The sequence below is a fragment of the Odocoileus virginianus genome, unplaced genomic scaffold (genome assembly GCF_023699985.2).
Source record: "Odocoileus virginianus isolate 20LAN1187 ecotype Illinois unplaced genomic scaffold, Ovbor_1.2 Unplaced_Scaffold_8, whole genome shotgun sequence".
Taxonomy (NCBI): domain Eukaryota; kingdom Metazoa; phylum Chordata; class Mammalia; order Artiodactyla; family Cervidae; genus Odocoileus; species Odocoileus virginianus.
Genome location: NW_027224270.1, coordinates 2,600,653 through 2,627,938, shown reverse-complemented (window position 1 = coordinate 2,627,938; position 27,286 = coordinate 2,600,653). Strand labels below are relative to the sequence as shown.

Sequence of the window (27,286 nt, the reverse complement as noted above, 5' to 3'; positions counted from 1 at the left end):
CTCTATTCCACTGAGATTCCTTTCCCTCTCTTCTTCCCTTTTCCAAATATGTGGGGCGCGTGCCATCTATCAGCTAACCATGTAGAGAGACTTCACGGGAAGTCTCCCCGGGAAAGGACACAAAGGCTAAGAAGGCCGTGGCACACACACAGTGGAATATTACTCAGCCATTAAAACGGAAATCTTCATGCTTAGGGAACAAGGCATTCTTAAAAGGTTAAAACTAGTCAGCCTCTTATAATACCTAAGACGGAAACTGAGAGAATAAAGAAGGAAAGAGACAGTAAAGAAGATAAATAGTCTCTACTAGTCAATAAACATAAAACAAACAAAAGCACTCTTTCTCAGATGCTCATATGTGTGTGCCTTGCGGGCCTTCTCCTCCATGTCAGTGACCCGTCAGGCCCTTATATTAGGGAAGACAAGAAGTCCTACTTTATTTTCCTCATGAGAACAGTAGTGAAGTTAAGACCTGCACTTGGAAAGTAGAACGTCTACAAGGTCTGACAGTCCCCAGAATCCAGAGGTTTAATTTAATTTTCCAACTTAATAGTTCTGAGGAAGCACCAAAAGAATTTAAGATCTCTCTTTTTGATGAGGATTTTTATCTGATAGTCATTTTTATTGTCCAAAATTTTGGCCTGAAAATAATTTTTTAAATTAAGGAAACCTACTAAAATATGCTATATAACTAAGTTGATTAAAATGTCCATTTAAGCTCAAACTAGAGATAAATCTGAGATGTTTGGAATTTAACTGTGAGTTTTTATAAGTAAAAAGTGTTTATATGAAAACCAAAGAAAAATATTTTGAAAAAAATCATGGTGAAGTATTAGGTCTAATGTTACAGCTTCTCAAGAGTCTGATTTTAAATCAAAGTTTATTTTTTCCCTTTGTTTTTGTTTATTAAACTAAATGAAAAGTTGCATTGCCCTAAATTTTTCAACATGGAAACTTTGAAAACTACATTGTGAATTATGAGTGCTTCCATTCCAAGCATGAGAAAAAAGTATACTAGCTTTTTAGAAATATCTTTAGCCCATAAGCAATATATCTAAAGAACCATCAATTGAAGGAAAAAAGAACTTTTATAAACAAAAATGTTTCCTTACTATGTGTGTGCATGCTCAATTGTATCCGATCCCTCTCGACCCCATGGACTGTAGCCCACCAGGCTCCTCTGTCCATGGGATTTTCCAGGCAAGAATACTGGAGTGGGTTGCCATTTCCTCCTCCAGGGAATCTTCCTGATCCAGGGATCGAACCCGCATCTCCTGCATCGAAGGCTGATTCTTTACCGCTGGGCCACTGGGGAAGCCCCTTCCTTACTATAGTGAATTAAATAATGAATGATCTTACAATGGGATATTACTCTCATTCTATTCAGACATTTTTGCACCAGCCATTCGTATAGATTTTTTATAAATTTAGAACCTTGGTTAGTATAGAATTTATCCATAAAAATGTTCCTATTTTTAAAACTGTACAAGCTCATGAATAAATTCAATTTTATTTGAAGTGGCAAAGTCAGTCTTCACAGTCTAATTCCAGTTTTTCTTTTTTCACTAAGTTTCTTTTTCCAACTTCTAAGTGCTGTCCATCATAAGGACTTCTTATTAGAGAGCAGGTGAAGGTGAGAATAAATTCCTCAGCATGAGTTTGTAAAAGACTTTTTTCCAGGACTATAAAATGGCAGAATTTTGTGATAGAACATTTTGGGTTATTAGTAATATGGTGTATATAAATAAAGACAAGATAAAAAAGCATTCTCCACACAAGGTTTACGGGCATATGGTTTCATAGCCCTTAAAATATGCTTCAGTTTCTTACCATTATAAGTGGTATATATGCAATTTTTTTGCACGCACGATACAACTATAACCTAACCATCTTCTTGTAAACAGTTTGAACACATTACTGAAGATACTGTAAATGTCATGGGAATACATCTTATAGCTCTACCTAGTATTAGCTGAGCAACAGTCCAAAGGAATTACCTTCTGAAGAAATCCAAAGGGTGGAGGATAGCCAGGTTTTCAAAGCAAAAACAATTTGTTAGTATTTACCTCAAATGTGCACTACTGGTCCCTGAAAATGTATGTTTTGATATGTTGTGTTTACTTGCAATTTCAAATTTAATTAATTCATCAGTATCTGATATCCATTACGTACCATAGGAGACACTATATTTTCATAAAGCAGTCACATGCATTGAAGTTAGGATTACCAACTGATACATATGTATTTTTTTCACCTCAGAAACAGAATCACACTATAGTGCACATCATGCTTCCACCTTCCTTGCTGAAGGACAAAACGCACAAAGTGCCCGGATTTGGCTCCCACATAGGAAGAAAGCCACTAGTCCTCTGGCAGGACCGCGTCACCCTGCTGAGCTCCGACCTCCAGGGCAGGGTCCTCCTCTGGTCCTCCAGGGGCTGCCGCAGCTCCAGCGGTCACCCGCGTCTCCCCGGCCGGGCGCCCCTCCGTCTCCAGGCCGGCCCCCTCCATCTCCTCCTCCCACGCCGCGGGCTCCATCCTGGGGGCCGCCGGGTCTCCATCATCACCGCTGACCTCCTCCCCCGCCTGCACCTCCGGTAGCTCCGCCCCGGCCCCCTCAGCTGCCGCCGGGGGCCCCTCGCCCCCCGGGACGCCCTCGTCGCCGGCCTGAGGTGGAGACGGCTCCCGGCTAGCCCGGCCCTCCTGGACACTGCTGTGGCTGCTGCTGGCGCTGCCGAGCCTGGAGGAGGCCACCACGGCCTTGACCGCCGCCTGGGGAGACAGAGAGGTCAGTGCTACTTCCACTGAAAATCCCAAATCAGAGCTTGATCTCAAGTTTGCGTTTAGGGAGTGTTATTCTGTTACTATTTAGTCTTGGAAAGTGTATGATTCCAAGATTGTCTAATGAAAACTTCTTTGAAGAATGAACAGCAAAATCTGTTTAATCTCAGATTAGTGTATTTAGTCATCTGGATGAAAGCCTAAATAAATGCACTTTCCCACGGATTGCCAATACTCAAAAATTTTAGTTGTGTTTCCCAAAGTGTGCGACATGAGTTCCATGGATGTTGATAGGTACTATTAAGATATGAGAGTTCCACAGTCAAATTTGTTTCAGAAATTCTGGGTTAAGTCAAGGGTATTTAATCTAGGGCATTTCAAATTAATTTGATCATGAACCCTTCAGGTTTATTTAGTTTGTATCAACCTGTAAGCGACTACTGAATAGAACACTATTTTTCATCCCCAGCTGTCCTCTGAGATTTCCTATATGTATCAATCTCAGTGAAAGTCACTCAGTCCTGTCTGAGTCTTTGGGACCCCATGGACTACACAGTCCAGGGAATTCTTCAGGCCAGAATACTGGAGTGGGTAGCCTTTCCCTTCTCCAGGGGATCTTCCCAACCCAGGGATCAAACCCAGGTCTCCCACATTGCAGGTGGATTCTTTACCAACTGAGCTATCAGGGAAGCCCTCCTATATGTATAGCTAGTCCTAAATACTACTATGTAGGAGAAAAACACTTCATCTCTATTCCATATATGTTCTATAAAAAGAGCTACAATTTGATGGATAATTTTCCTATCAATTGAATTATTTTAATTTTTATCAAGTATAATTTGCCTATATTATAAAATATAGTTGGAAAAAATTGTTTCCCAATTTTTGCATATCAGAAAGAAGACAACTCTCTTAATAAATATTAGTTTCCTGAACAACATTTTCAAGCAGTTCAGCCTTAATTAAATGGGAAGCAATGACAATGTATTATTTGGTGAGTGAATCTCAACATCCCACACATTTCCCTTTATTGACAATAAATCCTGGGAACTCCCTGATGGTCAGTGGTAGGACTCAGTGCTTCACTAAGAGTCTCAAAAGCTGCCTAGTGCCATTTCCTCCCCCAAAATTCCCCAAACAGAAAAATAAAACCCACACTGAATTCTTACAAGAGGATAACAGAACTGTGGTTGGCTTTATATCATCACTGTTGGGATTTCAAAGCAGCATTTTCCCAGGTACCACAGCAGACAAATAACAGTATTAGACAGACAATAGCAGAATTATCTTTGATTAGCAAGATATGAGAGAATATTTTTTAAAAAATAAAACAAAATAAATGCCATCTAACCTTGAGCTTGCGCCGGGCATTGAATTCTTGGAGCTTCTTTTGAGCCGTATCCATGTGTACAAAATTGGCTGCTTTACCTGTGACCCATGGGTGCTGGAGAGCTTGAAAGGTAGTCAGCCTTTTCTTAGGATCCAGTACAATTAATTTTCTGACCTGAAATGATAAAGAACCATTGACTTCTTAGGGAGATTTTCATGGTTACCTGGGCTTGCCCCTCAGCTGTGAACTTCTAGGTCTTATTTAATTTTCTTGGCAATACACTAAATATATGTTATTATCCTATCTCCTTGGCAGTGCACTAAATATACATTAAACAACCTTTTTAAGCCCCCAGGGGTCACTGTGGGGATGGCGTCAGGCAGCAGTAGCTGAGGAGTCTGAAAAGAGAGTGGTGTGTGTGAACCGAGAGCCCAGACTGGCAGACAGTTGCCCACAGATCAGAGAAACAAGGCTTGCCTTGCCTGTGAACTGCACGTACGTTGAGTGGGAACCAGCATCTGGATAATTCTAGGTTGCAACTTCATATTACTTAGAATTCAGAACTTAAACTACATCTCAGGGGAGATGGATCATTCATGTAGCCGTCATTCCTTCTGTGGGGATAGAAGGGCAAACAAGAGGGGGCAGGGTCACAGCCTTTATGATCACACCGCAATCCTATCATGGAGTTCATAGTATTCTCTAAGCCCTTGAGGATCAGTTCAGTTCAGTCGTTCAGTCTTGTCTGACTCTGCGACCCCGTGGACTGCAGCAGGCCAGGCCTCCCTGTCCATCACCAAGTTTACTCAAACTCATGTCCACTGAGTGGGTGATGCCATCCAACCATCTCATCTTCTGTCGTCCCCTTCTCCTCCCGCCTTCAATCTTTCCCAGCATCAGGGTCTTTTCCAATGAGTTGGCTCTTCGCATCAAGTGGCCAAAGTATTGGAGTTTCAGCTTCAGCATCAGTCCTTCCAATGAATATTCAGGACTGATCTTTAGGATGGACTGGATGGATCTCCTCACAGTCCAAGGGACTCTCAAGAGTCTTCTCCAACACCACAGTTCAAAAGCATCAATTCTTCAGTGCTCAGCTTTCTTTATAGTCCAACTCTCACATCCATACATGACCACTGGAAAAACCATAACCTTGACTAGACGGACATTTGTTGGCAAAGTAATGTCTCTGCTTTTTAATATGCTGTCTAGGTTGGTCATAACTTTTCTTCCAAGGAGTAAGCGTCTTTTAATTTCATGGTTGCAGTCACCATCTGCAGTGATTTTGGAGCCCCAAAAAATAAAGTCAGCCACTGTTTCCCCATCTATTTGCCATGAAGTGATGGGACCAGATGCCATGATCATTCTGGGAGGTTTACCCCTGATGGTGAGCATGAGCAGACAATGAATTGCCAGGGAGTTCAACAACCAAAATAATCCTCTGAGCCCTGGGCTCAGAGGGGTGACCTGGGATGAGGCAGAGACTACCTGAAGTCAGGAGGCATGCTTAAGTGCTAACTTGTTGTTCAGCTTTAAACAAATTTTTTCACTCTCCTCTTTCACTTTCATCAAGAGGCTCTTTAGTTCTTCACTTTCTGCCATAAGGGTGGTATCATCTATCATCTATCAAATATCTGAGGTTATTGATATTTCTCCCAGCAATCTTGATTCCAGCTTGTGCTTCATCCAGCCCAGTGTTTCTCATGATGTACTCTGCATATAAGTTAAATAAGCAGGGTGACAATATACAGCCTTGATGTACTCCTTTTCCTATTTGGAACCAGTCTGTTGTTCCACGTCCAGTTCTAACTGTTGCTTCCTGACCTGTATACAGATTTCTCAAGAGGCAGGTCAAGTGGTCTGGTATTCCCATCTCTTTCAGAATTTTCCACAGTTTATGTGATCCACACAGTCAAAGGCTTTGGTATAGTCAATAAAGCAGAAATAGATGTTTTTTTTGGAACTCTCTTGTTTTTTGATGATCCAGCAGATGTTGGCAATTTGATCTTCCCATCAGGAAGCTTTCATAAGCCTCTTATATATGTTGAGGATACTTGAAGGACTATGCCAAGAGCTGGGGTAAAAGCCTACTTAGAATCAAAGAAAAGGTGTCAGTGGTTTGGGGATATGGTTTGTTTAAAAAGGACTGAATTCAAATGAATTGTAGCCCATTCTAGGAGGTTTACCCCTGATGGTGAGCATGAGCAGACAATGAATTGCCAGGGAGTTCAACAACCAAAATAATCCTCTGAGCCCTGGGCTCAGAGGGGTGACCTGGGATGAGGCAGAGACTACCTGAAGTCAGGAGGCATGCTTAAGTGCTAACTTGTTCAAAGCCTCTACTTCTGTGACCTCAAAGACCCACATGTGTCTGACCTCAGACACCCTCCCACCCCTACTTAGTGACTATGGACCCTCCTGGGCCCTCTTCTTACACGACCTAATTTCCACCCTAATTTCCTTGTAAATACATTCTTACAGGCATGCAACATTTTTTAAAAAAAAAATGAAATCCTATCCATATCCTTATCAATTAGTAACTTTAGCTCCAATTCATGAGTGAGGGATGGAAGGAAGCTCAAAGATTTAGTGATTCGTGGAACGTAAAACCTCATGTAACTGGTGGGGGCTATACTCATACTAGGGTTTGTCTTGTCTTAGAATTTGTCCTGTGGCCATGACACCACAGTGCCTTCAAGATAGACAAGCTTTCTGAGTTTCAGTCTGCTGGTGAGTAAAATGAGGGACTTTGGATGACTTAAGGCATAAGATCTTTTCTAACTCAAAAATCCAAAAACTGAACACAGGCTAACAAAATTAGGAAGCTAGTCAAATGAAGAATGAATATCTGGTCTCCTTTCACTTTCTGTTTTGCAGCATTTGCAAAGAAATGTATGTGGGATAGATACACTGCATCTGAAAAGGGAACAATCTTGAGACTGTTTGGCTTAAAGTCAGCGAGGAGGTGGAGGGAGCTGAAGAATAATTAGGAAGAAGAATGCACAGCAGTAACAGATTTGATGGTGGTCAGAGCTGTCATCGTTGGATACATACACTAATAATTTCATATGAGTGTTACCTAATCCTTAAAACATCCTTGACAATTAGATACTTCACGCTCATTTTGTAATCATCTGTTTCCTCTTCCCTATCATCACCATTCTCTTCTATTTGAAAATACAAAGAATTTATGGAAAGCCAATCTACACCAAAAATTTATATGTCATCATTCATCTTTACATTTGGAGACACTGATGCACTGAGTTTTTAAGAAACTTGTTGAAGATCAGAGAGACTCAGTGACCTCATCAGGATTCAGACCCAAAGATGCGCCATTGTCCTACAGCTCTGCTTGCAGACCAGCTCCCTATGCACCACGACAGAACAGATGCAGGTTTTGCTAATAAGTATTTTATTTAGGGGCTCAAAGACTCCTTTAGTTCTGAAGTCATGTAAATGCTTTAACCAACAGGAGGTATAGCTGAATGAACACCACAGCTAACCCTCTTATCTATTTAACTTTTTATCAGAGATAAAAAGAAACAGAAGGGGGCTAACTAATGGGATTATCATTGAGTGAGTAACCATCACTCATGGCTACTTAGTATGTATCACATCCCTTAATTCTTCCAAAGACCTAAGGACAGGTACCAGTACCATCCAGAGAAGAAAACCAAAGCACAGAAGGGTTAGGTCAGCACCAAGTCAGAGCTGCAACTCTTAGGAGGGGTGGGGGGATTGAACCCAGGCATGTCGGACTTCTAAGAATCCTTGGTCCATTTCCTGACTGATGGTTTCATTCAAGGAACATTTACTGAGCCTGCACTTCATGTCCACATGGCACTAAGATCTGGGCCCACCTGCTTCATCCTCTGCCAGAGCCTGAACCTCGTTAAGGAACACCTCTGAGCACATCACATAGAAATGATGCCCATCGTGAGAAAGGAAGCCTGGGCCGGAGGATCAAGCGGCAGGAGGCATGAACCTACTGTGAGGAGAACGGCGCGCCCCCGAAGCCCAGGTCTCCTCAGAGGCCAAGCGGCAGCCAGGGCTCCAAGACCCAGGGGCGGGGGGCTCACGACGGAGGGACGCGCGCCCAGCGGATCCGTGGGCCGCACGGCAGAAAGCACCAGCACTGGGAAGCGTTATCCTTCAACTGAAACACACTAAGATGCGCTACCCGTGTAAAGAGGGCTCTGTGTGTGTGTGTGTGTGTGTGTCTGTGTGTGTGTCTGTGTGTGTGTGTGTGTGTGTCTGTATGTCTGTGGGTGTCTGTGGTGGAGAGGGAAGAGGAGGACGACGACGGAGGGGCATCACAGAGGATGGAGGAGCAGCGGCCCAGACCCGGAGTCATGCCGAGGACAGCGGTCTGTGTGTGTGTGTGTGTGTGTGTGTGCGTGCTGGAGAGGAAGTAGCAGGGGGACAAGGGATATCACGGGGCGGACGGAGGAGCAGCGGCCACGCGCAGAGTCAGCGCCGGGATGGGGGCGCCGCACGTGGAGGACAGCGGCTGGTGTGTGTGTCTGTGTGTGTCTGTGTGTGTGTCTCTGTGTGTGTGTGACTGTGTGTCTGTATGTCTGTGGGTGTCTGTGGTGGAGAGGGAAGAGGAGGACGACGACGGAGGGGCATCACAGAGGATGGAGGAGCAGTGGCCCAGACCCGGAGTCATGCCGAGGACAGCGGTCTCTGTGTGTGTGTGTGTGTGTGTGTGTGTGTGTGTGTGTGTGTGTGCGTGCGTGCTGGAGAGGAATGAGCAGGGAGGATGAAGGCACAGCACAGAGCACCCAGAGTCACGCCGCCAGGACGGGGGTCCGCGCGCCGAGGAACGCGGGCCGGGGCGCCATGAGCCGCGGAGCGGAGGGGACCCCAGTCCCAAGTGAGGCCGCCCCCTGGGCCCCGCGAGGAGCGCGCACTGCAGACGCGCAGCAAGAGGCAGGGAGGGCAGGTGAGAGGCCGCGGCCAGGATCTGGAAGTGGGGGGGGGGGGGGGGGGGCGCTTGGCCGGGGGCCTCTCGGTGGAGCGGACAGACAGGCGGACACGGAGACGCTCAGGAGAGGGGGCGCGAGGGGGGGAGCTGGCGACATCTCCGCATCACACAGGCTGCCTCTCTTCAGACCCTGCTGGAAATGTCATGACCTCTTCACAGCACACAGATGGTAAGGAGGGAAAAGAGCCCTGGAGAAGGGGTCCAGAAATCTGGATCCTTCCTTTGGAGCAGAGCAAGGCCTTTCTGCTGGGAAACTGTGCATCACTTCTCTGCGCTTGAGCAAACTCATCCTTAAAATTCAGGAAAGATTAAATGAGTCCTGAGATCCTTGGAGATCTAATCTTCTATGATTCAGAAGTCAGTTTTTCATCATTTCTGTGTGGTTTCTCTCTAGAACAGGGGTCTGTAATCTCCGCCCTGGGGACTGGTACTTCCTGTCTTATCAGCGGCAGTATTAGATTAGAAATAAAGTGCAAAGTAAATGTGATCTGCTTGAATCATTTTGAAACTAGCCTCTCTACCCCCGGTCCATGGAAAAATTGTCTTCCATAAAGTTGGTCCCTGGTGCCAAAAAGATTGAGGAGAACAGCTCTAAAGAATTGATGGTAAAAGCTTCAACGGCACCCCAGTATCTTCTTTATTTTAGAACCGGTGGGCCAGCGCCCCAGAGGATAGGCCAGTGCCCCACCCATCCTGAATAAAGATAAACTCCAATACTACCAGAAGTGAGAAGTCAGTGAAACAAACGAAAAACCGAACAAAACGCACAATGTGACTCATTTATGATAGTCATGCGAGATAGGACTTGTGTTACCATCAGGATATTTTAATAAGTTTGAACATTTCAAGAAATAATGTTGCTTTATTCAAAGTATAACTAATCTAGGTGACAGCAAGCCATTTTAAAAAATAATTCATCTGGGTATATTATATTTGGAGTCACCCAGCACAGCTGTCTGCATAGCTTCATAGCTTCCAGGTTCTATATTACACTGACTAGATGATAAAAACTCATTAATTAATAAGCAGTAATTTGTGATAATTCAGCTAGAGATGAATCAAGCTTTTTTCATTATAAGGAAAATAAGAAATAAGCTACTAAGAGAGATTAACTTTTAAAATGGCACTGCCCATAAATTAATTTTAAAAATCAATGTAAGGGATTTTATTTCATTTTGTTTCAGTCACACTTACCAAATCCTTGGCATTCAGAGATACTTCATCCCACCAGGGAGAGATGAAGTAATATTCACAATTCAGAATTCTCCTGAACATGAATTGATCACCTCTCTCATCATAGAATGGTTCAAATCCACAAAGTCTAGAAGGAAAAAGATACAAGATAAAATGCCTTTAAAAGCCTAAGTGTATGTCACCAATTTTTGGCAGAAATTCAATACTGTCCTTTTTCACAGCTTCCTGTGATGAATGTACCTCTGCTAAGCTTAAGTGTGCAACTGCCTTGTTACAATTCATTTATGATTATATAAATATACAATCAAATCTTCAGAGAAGTAAAAGTGAAAAAGTGAAAGTGAAAATGAAGTCAATCAGTCGTGTCCAACTCTTTGTGACCCCATGGACCGTAGCCTACAACACTCCTCTGTCCATGGGATTTTCCAGGCAAGAAAAATAGATACAAAATCAATTTAAGATTTCTACAAAAAGTTATAATCATATCAATAATTATGATACAAAACAACAACAATATTATAATGGCCAACACTATTACCAGCATTATGCTATAGTGCTCTTTCCACGTGTTTTTTTCCACCAGGAATTGAGAGGACACACTGGAGTTCCAATTTATCATAAGATGTTAAAGTTAAGATTTTGAGAATAAAAAGGTCAAAAGGTGCAAAGAAAAGTTGTTAGTCGTTTTTGTTCAGTCCTTTTCACTGAATTCTTCCATAGAGATGAAAAACGTGCTGGCTTTCCATCCCACTCCAGTTTGGGTCTCAGCATGAACACAGACAGGAGCCTCCCCGGCGGCGGGGAACGGCCTTCTGAACTGACTGCAGCAGGCGATGCAGCCCAGAGGATCGCGGCCAGGCACGCGAGCCTCGCTTCTGCACATCGCAGACATCTCACCACGACCACCGTCACCTTCCAGCACGGTCACGTAAAAATGTGGGAGAAAAGAAACAGAACCACCCTTGGCATAAAAAAGAGAGACAGGAAAAGTGAGCTGCTGGTGGGACCACTAAGCCTCTAGTGCTTACAGGTGAGGGGAGGTTCTAAATCACTGAAGACCAAAAGGGAACTGTAAAAAAAAGAAGAAGTCCTTGCCAGGGCGTATATTTCACGTGACAAAGAATGAAGGAAAAAGAATGAACACAGAAACATTTCCCCAAATCCTTGCATCAAACTGGCCGGGGGGCGGCAGAGCGTCAAACAGTCCAGCGGATCCGGCAGGTGTTGAAGAGGAAGCAGTTTCTCCTGCTCTTTGGCTCAGGGATCCCGCTCGATACTCCTGGTATCTTTCAAATACTGCAGAGCCAGCCGGGTAAAGGCGAGGCTCGGGAGTACCGAGGCCGGGCTGGGCGCCCCCAGCACTGCGGGGCCCCCAGAAAAGACGCGGCTCCAGCAGCCCGGCCTCCATCAGACGCGGCCGCTGCGGGGGCCCCCAGAAAAGACGCGGCCGCTGCGGGGGCCCCCGGGGAGACGCGGCTCCAGCAGAGGAGCGGGGCGCGCGGCGCCTGCAGCCCGGCCTCCATCAGACGCGGCCGCTGCCCGCGACTCGCGGGAAAGCCGCCAGCCGCCCAGGCTTAGTTGAGGAAAGTCGCAGGCTCCCTCTTCCGGCGTCTAGAGGGAAAAATGGCAGCTCTGCAGGTGCGGCACTCAGACGCCTTCCTGTCGTCCTGGACACGTCAGCAAACCTGTGCACCGCGACAGAGCGAACAGTTTAGGTCATTAGCCTGAAGGGTGGAGCCGGGAGGAGCAGACTCGGAGCAGCAGCCGAGCGCTCGGGCACAGTGAGGACCGGACGCGGCGGGCGCACAGGAGCTGAGGCCCGAGGCCGGTGCGTGAGCAGGGGCTCCGAGCCGCCCGGCAGGCACAGTGCTGAAAGCTGGAGGGGAGAGTGTGCATCTCTGATGTTATTGATTCTGACCTGAAAACCACAGCAGTTGCTTTGGTCTGTAGGGATAAAGGGCTTCGGTTTAGTAGGTAGAAGGAGCAGAATTCTTCTGAGAAACAGAATGGCCAAGCTACTGTCATCCTTAGAAATAGCACGGTCATAGCACAAAATAGCTGGGTAGAACTTTTAATAATAATAAAGGAGGTACATAAACCCAATGGCACAATCCACTGGAGAAAATGTTCCAAAGAGCCTTGCCTAGTGGACTTCATCAATCATTAATGGACTACAGATGAAATAAAAAGTCCCTAGGCTTAGGGGCTGAGAGAAGTCAGACACAGAACTAAAGGACATTAGCTGTGAGTGGCACTGTTAGCTGCTACCACTTACTCAGCCAGCAACTTTCAACTAATGGGCTTAAGTGAACGATGGGAAAGAAACCTGATAGATTTTTAAAATTATTTTCAGGGTTATAAGATGCTTCTCCAACGGTCACATTTTTTTTTTTTTTCTCTTCACTTTCCCGTGTTAGTAACATGGGAGTTTCACTCATTCCATATTTCAGGTTTCCAGGGCACATGTTATTAAACTTCCTACCTTGATCTCTCTGAGTTATTACATATGGTTAATTCTTCAACCCCTTTCATCACATTTCAGTAAGAAACTCTACTTGGGTGGGTACGTTTACATTTTAGCGGCAAATATGAAGCAATATTTGTAGTTCAGTTTTTCACTGAACATCACTAAGCATAATATGTCACCCACACAATTCAGGAGACAACCTTCTTCCATAGCACAGTAGTGATCTTAAATGGAAGCTGAAGGAATTCTATGACGTGACTTTATGAATTCATTACTAATGAATTAGGCACTAAATGTGGCAAACAAATTACCTAAAAGTTTGCACTTTCATAAGAAAAAACATGGTTCCCTAGCTCTCTAAGTTCTTTTCAAGCTTAAATATATCCTGGAAACACAGGGAAGTGATCACTGAAAATATCTTTTGACATTACATAACAGCAGATGACTATTTTAGGGTGTGCTTGTTAAACCTTTTTGTGGTTGCTACTGACCAATATATAAACCCCGGTGAAATCAGGAGTCTGCTAACTTGCTTGGAAGTCTACCCTAGTTACCCTCTTCCTAGCCCATATTACCTAGACACTGCACTTTCTAGGATCACAATTAAATTAACCAAATCGAACGCCTTCCTACTATGGACTGAGCTGTGCTCTCCCCAGTCAGGACGCTGAGGCCCTAAGCCCCGGCGTGACAGCGTCTGGGGATGAGGCCAGGGCGGTGGGACCCTGTGCTGTGGTCGGCGCTCTCACAGAGGAGGGCCCACAGGACGTGCTCCTGCCTCGGGAGGGCACGGGAGAAGGCAGCTGTCCGCAGCCAGGGAGACCACTCTCACCAGGGCCTGAGCTACTAGCACCTTTGACCTCCAGACTCCATTTTGGCAGTTCTGCAGCACCCAGTCTCTGTGTTTGTTATAAAGCCTGAGCTGCCTAATTCACTTTCTTTCACACCCTTCAAAATCTCTTTACAGATTTGAAGAATACAGGTTCCAACAATTAACTTGGGCTTCCCAGGTGGTGCAGTAGTAAAGAATCCACCTGTATTGTAAAGTAATTAGCCTCCAACTAGTAAAAATAAATGGAAAATAAATAAATGAATAAATAAAACCAGGGGGAAAAAAAAAAGAATCCACCTGTCAATGCAGGAGACGCAAGAGATGTGGGTTCGATCCCTGGGTTGGGAAGATCCCCCGGAGAAGGAAATGGCAACCCACTCCAGTGTTCTTGCCTGGAGAATCCCACAGACAGAGGAGCCTGGTGGGGCTGCAGGCCATGGGGTCACAGAGCCGGACACAACAGAGTGCGCACGGCAGACGCGCAGCAGTGAGCCCTGCAGTGGCTCCGACGCCAGATCCGCCTGCTGCGGCTCCAGCTCTGGAGCTCACTGAGGTGCTGCTCTCGCAGGGGTTCTGCAGGCAAGCTTCCTCACCGGACATCTCCCGTCACGCTAGGCTATTTCCTTCGTGTTTGTCTGCAATTCCGTCATCTCTTTGGCAGACTGAAGCCCCTGCTTTATTAGTAGATAGGAGCTTAGAGACGGAGCTGGAGATACCAGAGAGTGAAAGATTTAGCCCATTTTTTTTTTCTACCACAGAGAAGTTTTCCCTGAGTTCAGGGTATTATACTGAAGGTCCTTGAGAACTTAACACATATAGGAAATAAAACTGATAGTCAAAATGCCTTTAAAACATTCCTGATAAGACATACATCAGTTTGGGATTGCTTCAGAGGTTACAGAACCATTTGTCCCTTAAAAAGGAATAATACTCTTATTGTTTGGATGATGTACACGTAAGTAAAACAAGAGCAAGCTTAATAGACGGATTGGTTTCATGCTCATTCAGTTCAGTCAGTTCAGTCTCTCAGTCATGTCCGACTCTTTGCGACCCCAAGAAACCGCAGCACGCCAGGCCTGCCTTTCCATCACCAACTCCCAGAGTCTACCCAAACCCATGTCCATTGAGTTGGTGATGCCATCCAACCATCTCATCCCCTGTCATCCCCTTCTCCTCCTGCCCTCAATCTTTCTCAGCATCAGGGTCTTTTCCAATGAGTCAGCTCTCTGCATCAGGTGGCCAAATTATTGGAGTTTCAGCTTCAACATCAGTCCATCCAATGAACATTCAGATCTGATTTCCTTTAGGATGGACTGGTTGGATCTCCTTGCAGTCCAAGGGACTCTCAAGAGTCTTCTCCAACACCACAGTTCAAAAGCATCAATTCTTCGGCACTCAGCTTTCTTCACAGTCCAACTCTCACATCCATACATGACCACTGGAGAAACCATAACCTTGACCAGATGGACCTTTGTTGGCAAAGTAATGTCTCTGCTTTTTAATATGCTATCTAGGTTGGTCATAACTTTTCTTCCAAGGAGTAAGCGTCCTTTAATTTCATGGCTGCAATCACCATCTGCAGTGATGCTCATTACTACCATCAAATAGTGAATTGTTCCCCAAGTCTGCAATATACTGCATAGTACAATGAGACATAGTGAAGCAAGCCCTAGACAGAAGTTCTTGCCCCAAGAAAACTACAAAATAAAACATGATGCTCATTTTCTGAAAATTCTTTCATTAATTACTTTTAGTACATCATAGAGAACCACAAAAAGTTAAAAGGAATCTTGCTTTTTCTATGAGGACTGTAAGTAATTGGGCTTCCCAGGTGATGCTAGTGGTAAAGAACCTGCCTGCCAATGCAGGAGACATAAGAGATGTGGGTTCGATCCCTGGGTTGGGAAGATCCCCTGGAGGAGGGCATGGGCAACCCACTCCAGTATTCTTGCCTAGAGAATCCCATGGACAGAGGAGCCTGGCAGGCTACAGTCCGTGGGATCGCAAAGAGTTGGACACAACTGAAGCAACTTAGCATACATGCACACATAAGTAACTAGAAGATACGATAGCAAAAGGAAATAGTATGCTATTCACTTACAAGATGTAGGTGATTATTCCCACAGACCACATGTCCACCTCGGGTCCATAGGCACAGCCTCTAAGGATTTCAGGTGCTGCAGAAAGAGTGAGAACTGTATTAGAGTTTAAATTCAATACTCACATTTTAGTAACAAGCAGTGGAGAAGAAATGAGTTCATCAACAGAAACTTCAGAACAGGTTTAGAACCAATTGTCTCTCCTCAAACCGAAGTATGAGGCTACAAATTCTTATGACTATTTTAGTGGAAAAGATTATAGTCTCTCTGTGTTTGGGGTACATAAAAATAAACTTAGTAACTTTAATATTTACAACAGAACATCATGATACTTTTCAAATCAGATAGCTATAACTGTACTACAAAGGGAGCTTTGTACACAGAAAAGAAAGAAATGAAATTTCAGCATAGGAAGAGGTAAGAGGCACAGTCAGGCCGCCTGAGGTCTCCGTGAGCTTGTGCTTCTGACCGCATGCAGGGCAGGGGCAGGGGGCCGGCGTGAGGGCTGGACAGTCCAGCGCTGGAGGGCGGACAAGAGCCGGCCCAGGTCTCGGCGCTAAATCCCCGCGCCGCAGAGCGCGGCTGTCCGCGGTCCCTCGGGATTGCGGGCTGAGAGGGCTTCCCTGCGCGCAGCCAGGCCGCTGCTCTCGGCCTGAAATGCAGGTCTTCTCCGCGCCGCATCGGCCCCCAGCGTAGACCCAGCTGCGAAAGAGGGTGACTGGGGCCCAGGGCCGGTCCCTGAGGACCGGAGGTGGTGTTTGCTGGCCCCACTAATAAAGGAAGGAGCGGAGAAGGGAATGCTCTGCGCTCTGTGCAGCCGCAGGCCGCAGGTTTCCGGCCCAGAGCAGCCCTTTTCTATTCTGAACAGAGTGCTGCAGGGGGTCCGCGGGGCCCCCGGGGAGGAAGCGGAGTGCTGTGTGCTCCCCGAGGGCAGCCCTGGGGCAGGGCTCCACACGCCGCCTTCCCTGGGGGCAGCGGAGCAGGTGAGCCGGAGCCCCGTCCACGCCGCCTGGGGATGTCAGGACTGGTGGAGACGCCAGGGGAGCCCCCGAAAGGAAGCTGTCCTCAGGGGGCCCCGAGTTACAGAGAGGACACCGCGGCCTTCCCTCTGACTCTTCCCGCTCGGTTTTCTTCTCTCAGGATACCCTCCCTCCTGTAGAAACCCTCACATAAGACACAGGAGGTGGAATGGGCCTGCGTCCTAGCAGTTCAGCGAGACGCACCTTTTGAGGAGCGGGATCTGGGCACCTCCGGGGACTATTCCTAGAACAGTTTCCTTTTAAGACTTGATTAACATAATTAAGAAAAATGCACACTCAAAGCCAGTACCATCCTCTCTGTCAGGTTCGCTTTCGCTCTCATTCCCAGAGCCATCCGGACCCCACAGACGGTCTCTCTGGGCCCCAGGAGCCTGTGCACTGACCTCCCACCCGCAAACGCCTTTCTCAGCGTCGTTGGGGCGCAGGGAACTGAGGTGAGGCTGCGGCTTTCAGAAGGGCCGCCTCCGTCGGGGGCTGAAGGCACGCACATCTGGCACAGTCAGAGCCACATACCCTCCCCAGGCCAAGTCCCACACCAGGAAAGCATCAATCCCATCCTGACATTTAAACATACACGAGAGATGCTGAGAGTCTCATATTTTCTGGGTCTTGGTTTTTACCTCTAGTAAATGAATTGCACTAGCTAATTTCCAGGTTTAATCTGGGTTTCAGACGCTGTGAAGGGAGAGTTGTTGAGAGTCCAGGCAAGTAAAGAGGACAGTCGCCCACCCTGTGTACCTGCTGCAGGACCCCCCCGGAGAACCACTGCACCTGCCAGCCACAGGTACCCATCCCCGGCTCCGGGGGATCCACGCCCAGCCTGTGCCATAGGGAGGCCAGCAGGCTGTCTCAACGGCTTTCCCTGACTTTGATCCTTGTAGCTTCCAAGCCAAAGGACCCAAAAGAAGTGAACACTATGAAAGAAAGTCCTTTTTGAAACCATGTTACAGGGTTCTTGTTTGTTTGTTTCACCTGATGTGGCAATATCTGACCTCCCTTCCCAGCGCTGAGGGCACCCTTACTTTCCAGAGGCAATTTCCCTCCTTGTGAGGCATGATGCTGCAAGATGAGCAAACTGGTGGGATGAAAAGCAGACTTCGCACAGTGAGGTTGACTGAGACAAAAGGAATATAGAATGTGTTTGTCCTCCATAACAAATTTCTCTTAGAAACTTTAAAATGGATTTATTATATCCACTATCATAATATAAAATTTGGATGCAATCAACCTAAATACCTAGATACAATTAGATATTAATACACAGTAACCTTTAAATATTTTTGATCACTAGTTAATAGAACTGTGACTTCAGAGCCAGCAGAATACATTCTTGTAATCGATGTGAACCCTTTCCAAGTGCCAAAAGCTTTTCTAGAATAAGTTTCAGTCTCTGGCACACCAGTGTTTCAAGTCTCCTATGTATCAAATGTCCTTGAGGGTAATGCTAAATATTTATGATTTTCTTAAGAGTCAGAAATAGTTGACTACTTCCAATTCAGTTCAAGAAAAGGTATCAACCAGTCCACCTTTTAATGCTATTCATACAGACACTCCTGGATGTCCTTCCTATATTTTCTTATCTCATTGCCGAAACAAACAAACAAACAAGCAAAATGCAGGGACAGGGGAATAAAAACATCCAAGGTGTACTACAGGTTTTTACATGTATTTTAAATGATTTAGAATCTTTTCATAAATAGTTAATAATCATTTATTGATTTTCCTGGCTGTCTTCTAAGTAGATTCAAGTTTTCTGCTACTTCCTAAAGTTACTATCATTCATGATATTGCTTATTAAACACTAAATGCTACAGAACTCCCAGGACACCTGACAGTCCCATATCTAGAGATTGAAGGTACATATAAAGATTGGAATGAATTCATTTTAGTAAATAAAATCACTGTAACTAGAAATGGTTCTAAAGTAAGCAGGATTAGATATAGCCTGTAACATATTGACTGATGCTAAGTTTTTCTTCTCCTAAAGCCCTAAGAGAAAAATAGAGGGATAATTTGGGTGACTGACTGTACCTTTTTTCTTTGGGGCTCCAAAATCACTGCAGATGGTGACTGCAGCCATGAAATTAAAAGACACTTGCTCCTTGGAAGAAAATCTATGACAAACCTAGACAGTGTATTAAAAAGCAGAGGCATCACTTTGCCAACAAAGGTCTGTCTAGTCAAAGCTATGGTTTTTCCAGTGGTCATGTATGGATGTGAGAGTTAGACTATAAAGAAAGCTGAGCACCGAAGAATTGATGCTTTTGAACTGTGGTGTTGGAGAAGACTCTTGAGAGTCCCTTGGACAGCAAGGAGATCCAACCAGTCCATCCTAAAGGAGATCAGTCCTGGGTGTTCATTGTAAGGACTGATGCTAAAGCTGAAACTCCAATCCTTTGGCCACCTGATGAGAAGAGCTCATTTGAATCCTCATTTGAAAAGACCCTGATGCTGGGAATGATTGAAGGCGGGAGGAGAAGGGGACGACAGAGGATGAGATGGTTGGATGGCATCACTGACTCAATGGACATGAGTTTGAGTAAACTCCAGGAGTTGGTGATGGACAGGGAGGCCTAGCATGCTGCAGTCCATGGGGTCCCAAAGAGTCAGACATGACTGAGTGACTGAACTGAACTGCCTGACCTTCATTTTGTTGGTGCCCTAGATGAACATGATCCCTTCCTACCTATGGAGTTAAAACAACAGAGCAGCATTCTTTATCAGGAGGCTTTTTCAAACTGTTAACTGTTTTGAGAAAGCCAAATCGAAGGGAGACCAGGCGAATGAAATCAACAGGTTTATTCACTCACTCATTCAACAGATGATGAGCTGTATTTGTTAAGCACACAGCCCTGTGACAAGTGCTGTGGGTGGTGCTGGGGAACGAAGGAGAGTTACGGAGAACAAGTCTCCACCACCACAGCGCTTACCGTGTGCTGATCGAGAAAACCACATGAAGAAACATAGAGTGGTAACCGGAAGTGTTTGGAGAGAGAGTGTCTATAATAGAGGGTTGACCTGGTCAGAAAGATCAAGCAAGGTATACAAAGAAAGCGAAGTTTAAACAGATATGAAAGATCTAGAGAAGCTAACCAGGCAAAGGGGGAGAGGTAGTGGCTGAGGAAACAGAGAAGAGGGCTCCCTGAAGAAAGCAAAAGCGATGAGACCGAGCGGCAGGGAGGAGCCGGGACAAGGACGGAGGGGTCTGCGTGGGTGCGAGTCCCGGCGCACCGCGGGCCCCCGGCACGTGCAGGCAGGTCAAGGACGCCACTTCATCAGAACTTTATTGTTGTTCATTTGTTTTTAAATTCTCTCCTACATTTTCATTTTAACCATTCAAAACATATAGGAAACACAGCCAATATTTTCTAATAATTATAAATGGAGTATAACGTATAAAAATTTTGAATCACCATGTTGTACACCTGAAACTAATACAATATAGTCCACCAATTATACTTCAGTTAAAAAATAGAAAAGATTTATTTTCACCTTAAAGCCCGAATCTGACTTTATAGCAGTACTGCCGCTCCCACAGCGGACGGACAGACAGAGTGGGGCTCACTGCAGAGGCTGATCTTGAATTCAGAGACTCCTGGGGCCACAGAAATCCACGGCACCCTCAGCATCTAGAAACTCCTCTAAGCCCTGCCTCTGGGGACTGAGCAGGAGGAGGGAGAGGGTTTATCTGCTGGAAGCGGAAGAGCCTGTTCGGACCTTCTCTGCTCCTTCCCGCTTCCCAGCTTGGCCAGGAGGACCCCGAGGAGTTGCCTCCAGGGCGCCTCCTACAGGCCCGCAGAGCTTACGGGCTCCTACGGCGCCCAGGGCGGCGGGCCTTTCTGAGCGTCGGTACCGTGCGTGGTCCTCTGTTACGGGGTCACATACATTTGGCAAGAATCAGGAACAACTTTTTCAACTTTGTCAAGGGCAGTTTTTGCTTTGACGATAGAGAAGACAGGTAATGTCTGAGCTCAGTATGCTGAATGCTATAACAAAGATATGGACCATATCAGACTGTGATACAGCTGAAATGCTTCTGGGACTGGGGGGCGGGTTGCCTCTGGCTAGGAGCAGTCGTGTCAGCTTACTGCAGCGAACCTCACAACACTGTCACTTCAATACATGCCTTGCTTCCGAAGGCTGAGAACGAGCCAGGAGGCGTTTGAAGCCTCAGACACTTCAGTTATTTACCACTTGCTAGTGTAAAGCAAGAAAAAACGTCTGAAGGATGTTTTGAGACATACACGTTAAGCTCTTTATGTTCTAATGCATCCTTTCTATTTTCCTTGGCTCTTTTACACTTCAAACATCAGTCAATCCAACTCTCACTGTTCTTCATTTCAGCTGTTAAAGAAGTCTTCCTTGCCACATGAATTGTATGACATTTCTTTTTGTATAAATCTTATAAATGGGTGAAGAAACAGCCTGTTTATTTTCCTCACTTCACTTTGTTTTTTTAAATGATACCCTGAAGAGAAAATCAAATACCCTAGAACACCTAGTGCTTTCAGAAGCAGACAAAAGAAACATGGCTTATTTTTACCACCCTGTGAAAGTTTCATTTCTATGGAAGTCACTTTTCTATGATTCCCTTGAGTTCTCCCATCTTGGAGTAGTCACTATTTATTCCAAATCTTAACCATACAGAATCCCCTGGTCACTTTAAAGCTGTGACGGCTGCTGGCTGAGGGATAGCAAAGGAGTGTCAACTGTTGAAAAGCTATCTTTCCACTTTTGTGGGAAAAGGCAGAGTATAAACAAATGCACCATATAATTATCTCATCCTGATAGTAACATTATATACGAATATCTTTTTTATATGACGATGCAGATACAAAGTAATGGATTTAGCATTCAAACTGTCTCATGTGTTAAGTTGGCAAAAACTGTGTTTTTCTCTAAAGGAACTATACACCTCACTGATAATTATCAGCAATAATTCTTTCTGAAACTTTTACTGTTTATTTTACGCTTATCCTTTCTGTAGCAAACACTCTAAAATGGAACATCCTGTGCGTGTTGAGGGCCCAAACAGTGCATTTTCAGCGCGTCTCCTACCCACACGCCATCAATCCGCTCTCTGACCCTTCTCCTCCCTAGCTCCACCCTAACATAGGCAATAATAGAGCCGAATCCTCACAGCAGGCGATTCGAGGGCACGGTTGGTTCTGTTCTTGAAGTGGTCTCTTAAAATTATAAGGAAGAGGGCACAGAGAATGATCTGTAATACTGAGACCAAGAAGGTAAGGATTTCCAGTACATTAAATGACTGTCTCTAAGGCAGACAGAGACCAGACCCACGGGCGCAGAGAGGGAAGGGAGAAGTGGGATGAAAGGAGACAGGAGCACGGAAACATGCACAGCGCCGGTACCTAAAGGAGACAGCCGGAGGGGCCCTGCTGCGGCGCGGGGAGCGCTCGGCCAGAACCCGGGGGTGGGCGGGGACCCTGCACACCCACGGCCGATGCACGCTGATGCACAGCAGAAACCAACGCAATGCGGTAACGCAATTATCCTCCAGCTCCACATAAATGCGTTAAAAAGACTGCCTCTAAACTAAAGGGAGCAGGAGAAGCGAGGGTGCCGTTGGGGACTACCTCTTTCGACTCCATTTTATCAGCCATCTCAGGTCAAAATATACTTGGTTAAGAGCTTGCTTCGAAGCTTAGCTGACACATACAGAATGCACACAGGGATCTGTGGGAATACCATTTAATACCGTACGGGTGATGAGGAAGTGTGCCGGGCTCTCCCCTCTGTCCCTGACCCTGCGGGACGCGCAGGCAGGTCTGGGACCATCTCCCACGCGAGGGAGGCAGCTGCTAATGTGAGCCCCTGATGCCGCTGACAGCTCTAGGTGTTAGAACACAGTTTTGCGCAGAGCCCCAGACCGCTGTCTTACACGGCCATTCATTCCTAGCTCTGCCCTGTGGAGGGTCCGCTGTTGGGCCGTTGGAATGGTAATGCGGTCTCCTCTCTTCTCCCTGCCTCCTGAAGGTGATGCTGCCTGGGACGTCAGTGGGATCACTTCCTTTTCTGCTCCGGGGATGCTGGACAGTCTCATGCCTCTAAGTAGCACCCACACAGACACCAGCAGCCACGGCCTGGCTTCTGAACCTCAGACACGCCCGCCGGGGCGTCTCACGGCACCTCACGGCCACCAGCCCTGCGCCTGCTGCTCGGGAGGCGTCCCGCCCGTGAGGGCGGCTCTGTCCTCCCGCGCGCCTCGGCCTCGGGCCCCTGGCCCCCTGCAGTCCGCGCCCGCCAGCCGTGTCCTCGCGGGCTCGCCGCGGGCCGGTGCGCCCAGTCCCTGCCCCCGGAGTGTTCCTCCCGGCTGTCTGTACAGCGTGCTCTCTCCCCGACCTCCTCCACAGCCGTGATCTCCTCCTGTGAAGCCTTCGCCGCTCACCCTGTTTAAATAGTAACCCAGCTCCCAGCACTTCCTGTCCTCTTCCCCAACTCTACGTTCTTCCACAGAAATGCTCTTTGTTTACACTTTTATTCTGTTTATCGTCTTCTCCCACTAAAATTTACCTTCCTTAAAAGAATTTTTTCACTGCTGTATCTCGAGCACCTAGAAAAGTGCCCAGTGCATAATAAGAACTTAGTAAAAATTAAATGAAAAAAGACTGAAGTTCCACAGAACACCCTTCCTTTAGGTCTGTATCTGACCGATACAAAGGCTCCGGGAGACTCCTTTTCCTCCAAGTTTAAAACTTCCCAGACAGCCCTGGGTCCCTGTGCTCTGCAAGGCCAGCGCCAAGGCGAGCGAGCCGCAGCCCCGCTCACCGCTCCCGGCTCGTGGCCGGCCTCGCTCTCCCCTTCCCGGGCACCTCTTCGTCTGGGCCGGGCGCTGCGAGCCTGCCTGGTCCAGTCCGCGCTGGCCTGGGGGCACAGCCCATCTCAGGGAGAGGAGACGGGCTGTGCAGAAGGGGCGCAGGGCTCGGGGCCAGCCTGCCTGGCGTTCTGGCCTTCTCCCTCAGGCTTTCGGGTCCGCTTCTCACCGTCCACGAGCCCGGGGACCCCGGGCACACAGCAGCCAGTCGAGGAGACTTCCAGGCAGTGGAGGCGACATTGTACTACATACTTATTTCTTAAAATTCATTGAAAAAGAAAGTCATCATTGTGGGTATTTAATTAGTTCTCAGGCGAGATAACTCCCTACATGATTAGAGGACCAAGGTAATTGGATACTCTAATTATTTCACCTTAGCTATTTAGTCTTCTAGAAAGGAACAAAGACATGAAACTATTGTGAAAGCTTGTCGTTTAGACTATTAGATTTACATCTTTTATGTCATTTAAATTTTCCAATATTTTTCATGGTAATGTGTCTGCATGTAGACAGAAATCTCTTCTGACTGTAAACTGCTGAAAAAATTCTAATTCTGGTATAGTGAATGGAATAGGTTACTTCTTTAGAATATATCAATGTGGTAACAAAGTAGGATTATCCCTATAATAATGAGACCGGGCAAATGCCAAGAGGAAATACCTTCTTAATAGCTTCTGGGCCTTGAATATATTAGCATATGTGAAATAGATGACCAGTCCAAGTTTGATGCATGAGCAGGGCACTCAAAGCTGGTGCACTAGGACAACCCAGAGGGATGGGGTGGGGAGGGGGTGGGGGCTCAGGATGGGGGATACATGCACACCAGAGGCTGATTCATGTCAGTGTACGGCAAAAACCACTACAATACCGTAAAGTAATTAGCCTCCAATTAAAATAAATGATTTTTAAAAAGATTATGAAAAAATAAATGTTTAAAACTAAAACAAATGCTAATTATGCCTTCAAAAAGTAAAATAAAAATTAGCATAAAATTATTAAATCATGTTTATTTTGACTGTGCAGCAGAGAAGAAAATATAGCAACATTTACTGTTCTCTAAAGCACTCAGTTTTATTCCTGTTTGATTTTTGCTATTTTCTGAAAAACAAAACAAAACAAAAACATCAACAAAAAAGTTCAACTTAAAAAACCCTCAAATAAAATTCTTTATATAATCTCGAAAAAAAAAATGTGGATACATACACAAGTAGGAATATAAAATATGAAGATACATAATTTAGGTAACTAAGCCTATGAATAAATTAGATAATTGATATTAGAAACATTCTTTTATCTAACCACTTCCATACTGGTTTCTTTTCTACTCTAACAGCTTGTATTTCTTCTCTATGATGGGCATGGGTACATTTCAGTTCAGTTCAGTCGCTCAGTCATGTCCGACTCTTTGAGACCCCACGGACTGCAGCACGCCAGGCCTCCCTGTCCATCACCAACTTCCCGGAGTTTACTCAAACTCATGTCCATTGAGTCGGTGATGCCATCCAACCATCTCATCCTCTGTCGTCCCCTTCTCCTCCCGCCTTCAATCTTTCTCAGCATCAGGGTCTTTTCCAATGAGTCAGTTCTTCACATCAGGTGGCCAAATTATTGGAGTTTCAGCTTCAGCATCAGTCCTTCCAATGAACATTCAGGACTGATTTCCTTTAGGATGGACTGGTTGGATCTCCTTGCAGTCCAAGAGACTCTCAAGAGTCTTCTTCAACACCACAGTTCAAAAGCATCAATTCTTCAGCGCTCAGCTTTCTTTATAGTCCAACTCTCACATCCATACATGACTACTGGAAAAACCATAGCTTTGACTAGACAGACCTTTGTCAGCAAAGTAACGTCTCTGCTTTTTAATATGCTGTCTAGGTTAGTCATAGCTTTTCTTCCAAGAAGCAAGCATCTTTTAATTTCATGGCTGCAGTCACCATCTGCAGAACACCCACAAACTTCAAGCTTTAAATATCTGAACCAGTTAAGATATTCTGGAAGTAGTATTGCATAGTTACATTGCAGCACGTTTATCAGGAGCCATGCCCAGTGGATATTTTTTTTTTGAGACCTATTTCTATTTCCAACAAGATTTTGAGAATTTCTTCAATGTTGAATACTTCTTGGAGTATTTAAGGGTATTAGTCCTTGGTTCCATTTATCTGGATAACAAATTTTAGTTTCCTGGCCTGGCATTCTGTTTCAACAGGGCACATTTCCCAGGAAATAATGAGTAGTTGTTTAAACACACAGTATCTGTGATCTTTTTTCCTTTGAGATTCTTTTATAGGAGAACCCTCTGTTATTAATAGCCTGGGGCAAAGGTTCTGTGAGTGAGACTGATTGGATAGCTTTCCTTTTTTAATTTCCTAACAAATGACACATGGTGTAGCATAAATACCCACTCTCTCCAAAGATGTAATTGAAAAATCCTTCAAGAAATCAGATAGAGTATACATAAGAATAATTCACGTAGGACGCAACTGTCCTTACATCAAGCATGAAGCAAGCTCAGCCCTCCCTTCTCTGTCACCGTCCAAGTTAAATACAAAGTCTCTGTGTAAAGTCATGCTTTTCATAGCATGACCATGATTTCCTCCAGTCTTGTACTTAGATCTCATTTTCAGCTCTTTCTATAAATGGACAGTTCCCTCCTCACCCAAATATTCTCAGAAGGCCTACATGGAAAACTGATACTCAGAATGATGACTTTCTTTTTGCAATGAACTTAAAAAAAAAAGCCACCAGTACTTACATGTGGTGTGGGGAGAAAGGGCTAGAATTGAGGGTGATCCTGGGAGAGGGCTTCAAAGGTCTCATTTTTTTGTGAGACAGATGAATACAAATATTATTGCGTTAAGTTGAAACAATTCAAATCCCTGCACGTTTTCTCTGCTCTAGGCCGCCTGCTGCCTGTGCCCGGTGTCACTAGGTCCTTAGAATCCTGCCCCCTCCCCTGCCCCCTCTCGGGGTAAATATTATACTGTATTTCTTTTGCATCAAGAGACTGTATGAATATACATGTCTGTTTATATATATTATGAACCCTGCTTTTTAAGTTAAGCACATCAAACTCCTGTTTTTCATTTCTAAGCCTGCCTCGGCCTCTATAATCCCAGTGTAAACTAGCACTTCAGAGCCCAAGAGCACGTCTATTTTCTCTCTGACCCCGTCCTGCTGCAGCGTCCCTGCTGCGTGCTTCTCCTGCTGCGTGGTTCAGCGAATCGCACCTTCCTAGCGAGCCTCTACCTCTAGCACAGTGGATGGATTGCCTCGATCTCGTTCAACCACTCAGTTCCCTTTGACCCCATTACACAGCCTCAAGGGTGATATGGAAACCTGCAGGGAAAAAAACAAATGGAAAACAAGCCTCTCTTATGAGACAGCATCGCCTTAAGAGCATTGTCTTATAAGATGGCAAAGCAAGAGTTTGAAATAGTATTTTTATAATAATTTTATGTTAAAAAATAAATGACTGGATTGACAGGAAAGAGCACCTACAACAGCTTTCTAATTTGTCTTCTTTGATCGCTCTTCTCTCTCAGATCCATCTGTCATGATGTCACTATCAATATATGGATAAAATAGACTTGATTTTAAAATATAATTGCTCTGATGAGGAACCTTTCTTGGGTCAATATTATCCACCAAAGCGAGTCTCAATCCTTTAGCCTAGTGCACAGATTCTTTTAAAATTTGGTGCATCCTACTTTTCCAAGTCCATCTG

The 27,286-nt window shown here is 45.5% G+C and overlaps 1 protein-coding gene across 4 annotated transcripts in view; it reads right to left on the bottom strand.

The window, feature by feature from the left end:
• Nucleotides 1-2,217: 2,217 nt before the first annotated feature.
• Nucleotides 2,218-27,286, bottom strand: part of CAMK4 (calcium/calmodulin dependent protein kinase IV) — a 234,397-nt gene continuing 209,328 nt past the window's right edge. For all 4 annotated transcript variants that reach the window (XM_020889513.2, XM_070462694.1, XM_070462695.1 and 1 more), the window contains 4 exons: nucleotides 15,690-15,765; nucleotides 10,290-10,416; nucleotides 4,133-4,285; nucleotides 2,218-2,772 (listed from right to left, as the gene is read on the bottom strand). In XM_020889513.2, coding sequence (XP_020745172.2) covers nucleotides 2,362-2,772; nucleotides 4,133-4,285; nucleotides 10,290-10,416; nucleotides 15,690-15,765 — 767 coding nt within the window. In that variant the 3' untranslated portion in view covers nucleotides 2,218-2,361. The remainder of the gene's footprint in view (nucleotides 2,773-4,132; nucleotides 4,286-10,289; nucleotides 10,417-15,689; nucleotides 15,766-27,286) is intronic.